Genomic DNA, 11879 nt, shown 5'->3' with positions numbered 1-11879 from the left:
AAAAAAAAAAAAAAAAAAAAAAAATGGTATAATAATATTGTTTCCATTTTTTTCCACCAGCCATAATTCATTTCCCTTTGTTTATCCTAACATTTTAAAATTTCATGTTTTTTCAACATTATCGGTTGTCTACACAGGTGTTGGAAAAGGTTTCCCCCACCCCACCCTCAGCTCCTACCCCATGAGTGTTAGGAACTAAGTGTAGTGGGAAAGGTTATTCCCACGCAATTTCAGGAGGCATGTGTGAACAAATCATACTGAAATTGAGACTTGCAAGTTTATATTTTTTAGAAATAATGATATATAAGAGGTTTTTTTCATGTTAAGCATTAGTTTAACATTTGTTTTACATAGAATTTTCAATCTTTTCTTAGAGAAAACAATTTAATTAGCATATGGAATAATGGAAAAGGAATTCCTGTCGTTGAACACAAAGTCGAGAAGGTGTATGTCCCAGCTCTCATATTTGGTCAGCTCTTAACTTCTAGTAACTATGACGATGATGAAAAGAAAGTAACAGGTAGAGTATTGAGGGAAAATAAAGAACATACTTATTGCTGAAGAAAACACATCTTTGAAATGATTATCTACAACTGGGCATGATGGGATGCTCCTGTAATTCCAGCATGCAGGAGGCTGAGGCAGGAGAATCGCTTTAAGTTTGTAGCTAGCCTGGGCTACATAGTGAGTTGAAGTCCAGCTTGAATTGCATAGCGAGACTCACTCCAAAAAAATAAAATAAAATAAAAAAAGACTATCTGATATGAGGGTTAAGAATATAAGAATAACCCTTTATAATTGAATTAACTTTACCATGATTAAAAAATAAAGCTGTCAATGAAATTATAATAAAATGGTGTTTTAAATTTGTTTGCCCAGGTGGACGAAATGGCTATGGAGCCAAATTGTGTAACATATTCAGTACCAAATTTACTGTGGAAACAGCAAGTAAAGAATACAAGAAAATGTTCAAACAGGCAAGTAAATAGGTCTCTCGTGTACAGCCATCTATAATGACATTAATGGTAGGTTTAATTTAATTTAAGTCATTAAATCATGGGATGTTACTCTTGCCATATACTAGATTATTTTTCAGGACTGATGCACTTAGTTCCAGTTCATAAAATGAGTTTTTCATGTTTTCTGTTCTTTACTTCCATAGACATGGAGGGATAACATGGGGAGGGCTGGTGAGATGGAACTCAGGCCCTTTAGTGGAGAAGATTATACATGTATCACCTTCCAGCCCGATTTGTCTAAGTTTAAAATGCAAAGCCTGGACAAAGATATTGTTGCACTGATGGTTAGAAGAGCCTATGATATTGCTGGGTCCACTAAAGACGTCAAAGTCTTTCTTAATGGAAACAAGTTGCCGGTGAGTATTTCTCTGGCTGTGGACGTAAGGGAATTTGTGATCATTGTCAAATGCAAAACTGAGGGGAAAAAAAAGATTTTTATTTTTCCCCTCCCAATTTTTTCCTTATCATATCTTAGATAGGTTTCTGAAAAGAGAATGGAATACATTTTTAACCAGATCATTTTAAACACACAGAAGGAATCACTTTCTCAAATTTAACACCTTAAAAAAATACTCTGTGCCCTTCCTTAATGACCATTCTCTTAGCCCATTAGTGAACATTATTTCATTGGTTTTGAAAAATCCTCATGGTCTATTAACTTTTTTTTTTTGGTACTGGGGATTGAACTCGGGACCTTGTGCTTGTCCGGCAGGCACGGTGCCACTGAGCTACATCCCCAGCCTTTAACTCTACTTTTTTATAGCTTTGTAAAATACCATTACCTTCAATTCCTTTACAGGTAAAAGGATTCCGTAGTTATGTGGATATGTATTTAAAGGACAAGTTAGATGAAACTGGCAACCCATTGAAAGTCATACATGAGCAAGTTAACCACAGATGGGAGGTGTGTTTAACAATGAGTGAAAAAGGCTTCCAGCAGATTAGCTTCGTCAATAGCATTGCCACTTCGAAGGTAAATTTATAAGTGTTCTTAATGTTGTTAATGTACACAATAAATAGACAGATATTTGGCTACCTTGGTGTAAAGAAGCTGAATGCATTTTAACTATTTGATTATTATTGTTGCAGTCCTGAGGATACTGAGGTTAACAGTTTTTCTTCTTCACCAGGGTGGCAGACATGTTGATTATGTAGCTGACCAGATTGTGACCAAACTTGTTGATGTAGTAAAGAAGAAGAACAAGGGTGGTGTTGCAGTAAAAGCACATCAGGTATGGTATTTTAGCACTTTTCTTTTTCTAAAGTCAAGGCAGAAGAAAAATTATAAATACAGCATGAAGGATTTTTAGTGACTTTATATCAACAACTCTTCTTGCAGGTGAAAAATCACATGTGGATTTTTGTGAATGCCTTAATTGAAAACCCAACTTTTGACTCTCAGACAAAAGAAAACATGACTTTACAAGCCAAGAGCTTTGGATCAACATGCCAATTAAGTGAAAAATTCATCAAAGCTGTGAGTACTTCAAGGGAAATAAAAATAGAAACACCTGACTTTATTTTCCATTGCCGTTTTCAGCTCTGCAGAAATAGATTTCCTCCCACACTATACTTTGAGTTTTTCCAATCTGAAAAGGAAGTAAAAAAAAAAAATAGCTTTTTACCTCTAACCTTACGCAGAGGCTTTCTTACCACCAATATACCTATATTTTCTAAGTGCGTGCAAACTGAATTTGTTACCAACATACTCACTGACCCATAGTCCCCATTAAACTAAAATATTTCCTTCCTAGTTAAAAAAAACAACACCCAACCAGCCACTGCATTGTATAAACAAAAAGGTGCGGGAGTCCTTCCTCTAACAACAGGATCATCTCTTGAATGCCTTTGATCCTCCACCACTCTCTCTGCTGGATTACTGTAATAGGTTCTTAACCTTCGCATTGTGTCAGTCCTTTCTTTGCAGTAGTCTTGGGCAACATTTTTGTGTTACAAAGCACGCGTTTTAATTTTTATTTTATTTATCCTTTTTTGGTACCGGGGATCAAACTCAGGACCTTGTGGTTGCAAGGCAGGCGCAGTGCCATTGAGCTAAATCCCCAGCCCAAAGCACACATTTTTGTCTCCGGCCTCTTGAAATCTTTCAGTGACTTACACTCAGGAACAGTCTGAATTCCATTTCCTCAGGAAAACATTTACCATCTACCCATCTCCTCAGCTAAGCTGGTTCCAACGTAACATTGAACCCATGTTGTTACCATTTAATCATGACTCTCATCATACTCTGTCATTTTTTATCTTATTTCTGCCTTCCAAGTTATACCTTGAACTCCTTAAAGACAATTACCTTGTCTAATTTTCAGCTGTTTCTGTAACAAGTAGCTCAGCACAGTATAGGAAAATAGTAAACGTTTGCTGAATGAACCAAAAGCAGCCAGCTGCCTTACTGGTGAGAAGGCAGGAAGATGCAGAAATTACTGTATCACTCTTTAGTCAGAAATTATTGTTCTATCTCTTTTTCAATCTTTTTTTGTTTTGTTTTGTTTTTTTGAGTCAGGGTCTCGCTATGTAGTTAAGACTGACCTGGAACTCACTATGTAGCCCAGGCTGGTCTCGAACTCACAGCGATCCTCCTCCCTCAGCCTCCCAAGTGCTGGGATTACAGGCGTGCACCACCACACCTGGCTCTTTTTCAATCTTTGAATTATTTTTATTTTCCTGGGGGCTTATTTCTATTCTAGATTTCTGAAAGAATCCTTCTCTAATATGAATCTTGTTTTCAGGCGATTGGCTGTGGTATTGTTGAAAGCATACTGAACTGGGTGAAGTTTAAGGCCCAAGTTCAGTTAAACAAGAAGTGTTCAGCTGTAAAACATAACAGAATCAAGGGAATTCCCAAACTTGATGATGCCAATGATGCAGGTACATATTTATAATAATGTTTCCAAACTTTGAATTTTGTGCTTCAGTTCTTTTTTTCATTAAAACATACCATGGAGGGCCGGGGATTTAGCTCAGTGGTTCTGCTGCCTGCCTCACAAGTGCAAGGTCCTGAGTTCAATCCCCAGTACCCAAAAAAAAAAAAGCATACCATGGATATTTTTCCCTTGAGGTTTAATATTCAGTACAATAAATTGGTTAAAAAAATAAATTGTCTGTTGTTAAATATTTAAATCACTTTCAATTTGGGGTCATTATAAGTAATACTGAAATAATTATTTGGGAATATAAAGTAAGAATATTTATATAGAGTGATGTATTACCTAAAAAAAAGATTTTCAATATAATGTGACCAAGTGAATATGTAGCAGTACTGTAAATGTTGTGAGGAATTAATCTAAGAAACTGAAACAGTATTCTTCCCTTGACTTCAGGGGATAAAATTGTAAAACTCCCAGCCCATACCTGACACTGACTACTACCAACTCTACATGAACTGTGTTGTTCCTAGACACACGTACCTGTGATGCAAGCACTGTGAGAGAGTAACAACAGTACCTAATAAAAATGAACAATTTAACAATACATTGTAAGCCTGGCATGGTGGTGCATGCCTATAATCCCAACATTCTGGAGGCTGAGGCAGGAGGATCGCTGTGAGTTTGAGACCAGCCTGGGCTACATAGTGAGTTCCAGGTCAGCCTCAACTACGTAGTGAGACCCTGTCTCAAAAAAAACCCAATATATTGCAAGGAAAGTTATAAAAGATGTAGCAGCTTAATACCTTTCAAAATACTCTCCCTTGCTTCAAAAATACTTAATCCCATCATTTTTGCTATTTCCTTTTCTTTTTGGCAAAGGGCAGTGCAGGGTCTTACTTTGTAGCTCTGGCTGACCTTGAGCTGACTGTTTAGCCCAGGCCGGCCTTAAACTCATGCCAGTCTTCCTGCTTCAGCCTCTCAGTGTTGGAAACACGGGCACACTGAGCTCTTGTCATTTTCTGAAGTAGCTCTCGAAGTCTTGATTAGTGTCCTTCGTTGTGCTGCTTCTCTTGATGTCCTGCATCCATTCAGAGTGGTTCGCTTTCGCGGTGGTTTTGACTTTGGGGAAGAGCCAGATCCGGTGAAGAAGGCGATGAGGTCACGGCCTCATGTTCGTATGGAGCTGCCTTTCTGTTGGTGACGCTGAGCGGCGGCAGCATTCACTGTTTTGAGCCTAAAGATAGGAGAGACTTCCAGAACTGCTTCCGGAAATGGCAACCATGATGAGATGGGTGTGTTGGAAGTGAGGAGGAGTATCTTGAAAGGAGTGAATGGCGATGTATCTTACTGCAATCATTTCAATTTGCATACTCACTGTATACCTTGATCACACTGCCTGTCATAGCACACCCTTGCTCCTTGTGAGGGATTGACAGTGCTTGTGCAGGAAGTGAGTAAGCGATAAGGCGGTGCAGCAGCGTTTGGCTGTTACACGAAGGTGGTTTGAACACCAGCCCTGGGATGATAACGGTCAGTCTGATAACCCTGACAGCTACTCAGTGACTGACAGAGAGCACACAGCATGGACGCAGGGAACAAAGTAACCATTCGTGACCCGGTTGGGACCTTGTGAGCTTTCATCAGACTACTCAGAACATTGCACAATTCTAAAATGACCAATTGTTTATTTCTGGAATTTTCCATTTATAATATTTTTGGACCATGAAATGGAAAGTAGAGCCATGAATGAGGGAAAACTACTGTAGCTTTTTCTTTACTGTGAGCTTTAAAGCATGTATCTTATTGACTCCATTTTATTCTAAATTGTGTTTTATCACAAGGCTATTAGCAGTATTGTCTGAATTAGTATATTTGAGGTTGAACCAGATGTGCTAAAATTAGTGTATTTTTATTTCAGGAAGCCGAAACTCCACTGAGTGTACACTTATTCTGACTGAGGGAGACTCAGCCAAAACTTTGGCTGTTTCAGGCCTTGGCGTGGTTGGGAGAGACAGATACGGGGTTTTCCCTCTTAGAGGAAAAATACTCAACGTCCGAGAAGCTTCTCATAAACAGGTAGAACTTAAAACTCAGTTGGGAATCCAAGTCGAGTCTAATGTGAGGCTGCACACTTGTATTTCATTTCCTCATTGGGTACTGTGACGTTGTTAGAGAAGGTGTTGGTACTTTAAGAAATTGGGTGTTCTGAGTGTGTGAATTTTACCCTGAGAACCACAAAGTAAATACATTTTTAAATGTGTGCACTTCTGGCATATGTTAACAGACCTTTCAGTCTTATTAAAATGCAGACTGACAGGCATGGTAGTATACTCCTGTAATCCCAGCTATTCGGGAGGCTGAGTCAGGAGGATCCTAAGTTCAAATACAGCCTGGGCAATTTAACAAGAATTTATCTTAAAATAAATTTGTAAAAGGGTTGGGGTTGTAGCTCAGTAGCAGGACCTGTGTTCAATCCCCAGAACCACAAAAAAAGAAAAAGAAAAAAGAATGACAGTCTAATCATACACAATACTAGAGTTCAGGAAACCCCGACCAACGTATGTTATTTTATTCTTTATTCTTTCCACATTTAGAGACAAAACATTACTCATTTTTCATATGTGTTCATTTCAGATCATGGAAAATGCTGAAATTAATAACATCATCAAGATTGTGGGTCTTCAATACAAGAAAAACTATGAAGACGAAGATTCATTGAAGACGCTTCGTTATGGAAAGATAATGATTATGACTGATCAGGTCAGATTTGTTAGGAAATATTTTAGACTATTGAACTAAATTAAGCGTGTCTTTTTTTATTTTTTAGATCCTGTTTAAAAAAATTTTGTGAGATTCAATCATAGCTTTTTCTTTTCTTCATCAATTAGGAGACTTTAATGTTGAAATGTCCACACTACCCCAAGAGATCTATAGATTTAATACAATATCAAAATTCTACTGCCAGTTTTTACAGGGATAGAAAAAATAAACAATTCATGTGGTACAACAGAACACACCCAGTGGGATATTTTTTTGAACACTGCCTGAAGATCACACTTCCAGGAAAGTTTCGTGTAAAAACATTAAAGTTATATTAATAAGCATATGGTGAATTTGAATCTTTCTCCGTGGAGTTTGACTTTCATCTACAGCTATTTAAGAATGTTTTAATTTTCCTAAGATACCAAGGAAGATTAAGATTCATGTTTTAAACAGATCACATTGCAGTTGTAGTGTAGATCATGGCACTGAAGGAAGACTGAAATTAGGGGAGCCAGGTGTGAGGTTCCTGTAGTAAATCATAACTCTTTGAGTCCTAGCAATTCTTTCGTACTTTGATATTTCCAATGTTTTTTAGGACCAAGATGGTTCCCACATCAAAGGCTTGCTGATTAATTTTATCCATCACAACTGGCCCTCTCTTCTACGACATTGTTTTCTAGAGGAATTTATCACTCCCATTGTAAAGGTACGCCAGTTTATGGGATGCAAAAATAAATATTCCAAGACCCTACTCCACTGCTGAGACCCACACAGTGTAGGGTCCAAAGCCAGGGAGAGCGGTGGGAGATGAAGAAAACATGACGAAGAGACCAAGATTGTTCTTGATAGCTGGGACCAGGTGGGACCAGGGCCTGATGAGCTAATGCCGCCTGGTGTCCAGCGCGCTCTTTATAGTGAAGGAAGGCAGGGTAACTAGTGCCATGGGGCTCACGGGGCCTAGGCTGAACGGGATTGTCTCGTGAGAGGGCATGCGCAGGAAAGGAACAAGGATGCATAATGTAAGTGGCTCCTGGGCTGTGCCGGTGAAGGTCTGCAGTCGTCACTCTGTAATCTGGAGGAGAAAGGGAGTAGGGATTAGGCGAAAGGCCGTCTGCAGGCTGGGCCCCCAGCACTTCGTGAACCTGGATATAAATACAACCCCCTGATGGGTGGCAGGAGGCAGGGAACTCCCCATGTGAAAGCTACAACTATGTTCTTTACCACAGGTGTCTAAAAATAAGCAAGAAATGGCATTCTACAGCCTTCCTGAATTTGAAGAATGGAAGAGTTCTACCCCAAATCATAAAAAATGGAAAGTCAAGTATTACAAAGGTTTGTAATGCAACCCACATGGAAGTTCTCGGTTTTATATGTCATTTGTACAAGGGTCCTTGGGGTTACTTGGTGTTTTGGTTTTGTAGGTTTGGGTACCAGCACATCAAAGGAAGCTAAGGAGTACTTTGCAGATATGAAAAGACATCGGATCCAATTTAAATATTCTGGGCCTGAGGATGATGCTGCGATTAGCCTAGTAAGTTTGGGTTGTATTTTGTGTATACATTCTTAATTTTTGAAATCACTACTTTAGCTAATCAGTTGACACATTTAGATTTTTACATGTGTTTTATCAAGTAGAATGTTTCTATTAGGCATATCACAGAAAAGAACCAAATATTTTAGGGAGCAAGACTTTTGTTTTTGATAGAAAAAATATTTTGGAACAGGTAGTACCAATGACATCTTTTTCATCTTCTAATTTCTAGGCCTTTAGCAAAAAACAGATAGATGATCGGAAGGAGTGGTTAACTCATTTCATGGAAGATAGAAGACAACGGAAGTTACTTGGCCTTCCTGAGGTAAAAATATTAATATTTCCCACAAAATGTGCTATTTGATCAACATAGGATTTATATTGTAGCAAACTAAATTTGCTGAATAGGATTTCAGTGAAATTTAATGTAATAAATAATTTTAGGGCTGGGGAATATAAATATAGCCCAGTGATAGAGCATTTGGCTACCATGCACAAGTCCCTGGGTTCAGCCTCCAGTATCAAAGAAAAAAATCTCTAGTCAGGCACCCTATAATTGTTACCATCAACACTGGGTCACATATACCACAGCGCTCCCCTAAAGTTACAATGAAGCTGGAAAATCACATAGCATAAAGTCAGGGCAAGGGTTACATATGTATTTCTGGTGATTCTGGTGTGAACAGAGCAGCTGTACTTCAGTCTTTTTTTGTTTGCTTGTTTGGTTGGTTGGTTTTTTGAGACAGGGTCTCACTATGTAGTTGAGACCAACCTGGAACTCACTCTGTAGCCCAGGCTGGTCTCAAACTCATAGCGATCCTCCTGCCTCAGCCTCCTGAGTGCTGGGATTACAGGTGTGTGCCACCATACCCAGCTGTACTTCAGTCATATAAAAGTGTAGTGCGAACAATTCAATGTGTAGTATACTTGATAGTGATATATAATATAATTGGTGATGAGAATAAATAGTGCTGTTTTTTTGTTTTTTTCTGATTACTGGATTATATATTTGCTTTTATCACTCCCCCCCCCAGTACTGGGGGAGTGAACCCACTTACCACTGCCACCCTACCACTGAACTTTTACCCCAGCTTTTACTGTGTTTTTTAAATTTTGACACAAGGTCTCTCTAAATTTCCCAGGAGGGACTTGAACCTTCAATCCTCCTGCCTCAGCCTCCCTCGGTGTTGGAAGTACAAGACTGGGTCACTGTGCCTTATAGTGTGCATTGTCACTATTTTAAATTGTTTTAAATTTATTGTAAAACGTTACATTTCTATGCTAGTAGTAGCCCCCTACATCTAATGTTTACCAAGTCTCTTGATGATATCCTTTTTCCTTGTGCTTGACTTAATGTCATGTTGACTTTTTTTCTAACCATGGCCCTAGCAGTAGTAAGTTGTAACATTTAAAATATGCTGGGTGTGGTGATGCACACCTGTAAATCCAGCACATGGGAGGCTGAGGCAGGAGGATCACCATGGCCAGGCTGAATTACAGAGTGAGACCCTGACAAAAACAAACAAATCCTAATAAATAACATAGGAGCATGTGTATATATGCATGGAAGCCTGTGTAAACACTAGGCGTGTATGAGCTCATATTATGATGTTCACTATGCCTAGTAGTGCATTTGTCAGAATTTATCCCCATCATTAAATGATGCATGACTGATTATATTTTTATCTGGACTGCTCCGTAAGTGTATTGGGCCTGAAAAATATTTATAAAGGTGATGCACTGATTTTCTACCTGTACAGCAATTGTTTGGTTTGTCTTTAAAACATGAAATACTTCTGCCTAATTGTATTTTGGGGGAATGTGAGAATCATAGAAATGATAGTTATATTTACTGAAAAGAAAATTTTGCTAGGTGTGGTGGCGCACGCCTGTAATCCCAGTACTTGAGAGGCTGAATGGCAGGGGGATTGCTGTGAGCTCGAGGCCAGTCTGAACTACATAGTGAGACTGTCTCAAAAAAAAGAAAAACAATAAAACTTAAAAAGAAAAGAATGTTTTGTGCTATTATCTGTTTCTTCTCTGCAAGAGAATCCAGTTTTGTCTGGCTGTATTAAGTAACTACTTTGAAGATAATGATACATAATGTATTAACTATTGTTATTCTCTTACTATTAGGAAATTTCATTCATTTTCTTCATAAAATAAAGTTTTAAAGAAATAATAGTTCTTTGCAGTTTGTTTTATTTTGGGGCTCAGCATTGTTAAGACTGGTGTTTAATTTTAAACTGAATGTGTAATACTTTGCTTGGGTCCCTCAGGATTATTTGTATGGGCAAACTACCACTTACCTGACATACAATGACTTCATAAACAAGGAACTTATCCTGTTCTCAAATTCCGACAACGAGAGATCTATCCCGTCCATGGTGGATGGTGAGTTCCAGGGAGATATTCTTTCTGTTTTATGAAATGGAACTTGACGCTCAGAAACAGTTCAATTAAAAGTGCAATTGTTTTCCCTTCTTTCAATTTAAAGGTTTGAAACCGGGTCAGAGAAAAGTCCTGTTTACTTGTTTTAAGCGGAATGACAAGCGAGAGGTGAAGGTTGCCCAGCTGGCTGGCTCAGTGGCAGAAATGTCTTCCTACCATCACGGGGAGGTGAGCACGGTCTGGGGTGTTCGCACACGTTTGGTGCAAGTGGAAACTGTAGTAGTACAAGTAGAGGAAGCAAAATCTAAACTAGAGAATAATTCGGTAAACTCTTCTCAGATGATAAATGTGCTTGCTTTTTGACCTAACACTTGCGGTTTTACAGAAGATGTTCCTACAGGGATGCTGACATTTGGGCCTGTATTTATATTTAGTGACGTTTATTTGTTGTGAGCTGTATTGCACACATGTATGGGATCGATGACACCAGTGACGCGCACACACACTGAAGCCTGTGCAGGGTCTGTTGCCAGGTGGGGCAAAAGGCAGAAGCATACTGAATGCCAAATGCCTAGGAGGACTCATCCCGAACTGTTCACTTTCAGTAATAACCATGTGTAAAAACTACAGTGCCAGCCATGTGTGGTGGCGTACGCCTCTAATCCCAGCACTTGGGATGGGAGGCTGAGTCCTAAATCAGAGTCCAGCCTGGGCAACTTAAGACTTTAGCAAGAACCTGCCTCAAAGTGAAAAATAAAAGAGCTGGGGATGTAGGTCAGTGTGGAGGCCTTCAGTTCCCTCTCCAGTACCACAGCAAAACAAAACCATTAGCTGCAAGTTCCTAGGAAATTTAAATGTAATGGTTGTGCTATTTACAGCTTTAAATCACTATATGGTAAGGCCTCTTAAGTATTTACCCGACTTACATTTGTTAAATGCCTACATTGTACCACCCACCAATCTGAATGTACCCTTCTAGACAGACCAGGTAAGTAAAAGTTGATGTAAAATATGTTCCCTACCTTCAAGGCATAATCACAGTTTAGCCAGAGGGTCAGCACACACACACTGTAGTATGAAGAGATGCATGCTAGAACAGAAATGGGCCCCATCTTGTGACAGACATGGAAATATTTCATTTCCCTAAAGGAAAAACAGGAATTTTTCTGGTGTATACCTGTAATCTCAGCACTCGGGAGGCTGAGGCAGGAGGACCGCTGTGAGTTTAAGACCAGCCTGGGCTACATAGTGAGTTCCAGGTCAGTCTCAACTACATAGTGAGACCCTGTCTCA

General features: G+C 39.0%; 1 protein-coding gene across 7 annotated transcripts in view; it reads left to right on the top strand.

The window, feature by feature from the left end:
- The window catches only part of Top2a (DNA topoisomerase II alpha), a 31876-nt gene that overhangs the window by 4576 nt on the left and 15421 nt on the right, over positions 1-11879 (top strand). For all 7 annotated transcript variants that reach the window (XM_010620001.3, XM_019206905.2, XM_010619998.3 and 4 more), the window contains exons 5-19: positions 375-520; positions 880-977; positions 1163-1375; positions 1819-1992; positions 2150-2251; positions 2359-2496; positions 3764-3902; positions 5820-5977; positions 6536-6661; positions 7260-7370; positions 7891-7996; positions 8086-8195; positions 8428-8520; positions 10475-10589; positions 10693-10814. In XM_010620001.3, coding sequence (XP_010618303.1) covers positions 375-520; positions 880-977; positions 1163-1375; positions 1819-1992; positions 2150-2251; positions 2359-2496; positions 3764-3902; positions 5820-5977; positions 6536-6661; positions 7260-7370; positions 7891-7996; positions 8086-8195; positions 8428-8520; positions 10475-10589; positions 10693-10814 — 1951 coding nt within the window. The remainder of the gene's footprint in view (positions 1-374; positions 521-879; positions 978-1162; positions 1376-1818; positions 1993-2149; positions 2252-2358; positions 2497-3763; positions 3903-5819; positions 5978-6535; positions 6662-7259; positions 7371-7890; positions 7997-8085; positions 8196-8427; positions 8521-10474; positions 10590-10692; positions 10815-11879) is intronic.

This window comes from Fukomys damarensis, unplaced genomic scaffold (genome assembly GCF_012274545.1).
Source record: "Fukomys damarensis isolate Sample0158 unplaced genomic scaffold, DMR_v1.0_HiC HiC_scaffold_13, whole genome shotgun sequence".
NCBI lineage: Eukaryota > Metazoa > Chordata > Mammalia > Rodentia > Bathyergidae > Fukomys > Fukomys damarensis.
The sequence above is the reverse complement of the archived record's forward strand: the minus strand, read 5'-3'. Positions and strand labels throughout refer to the sequence as shown.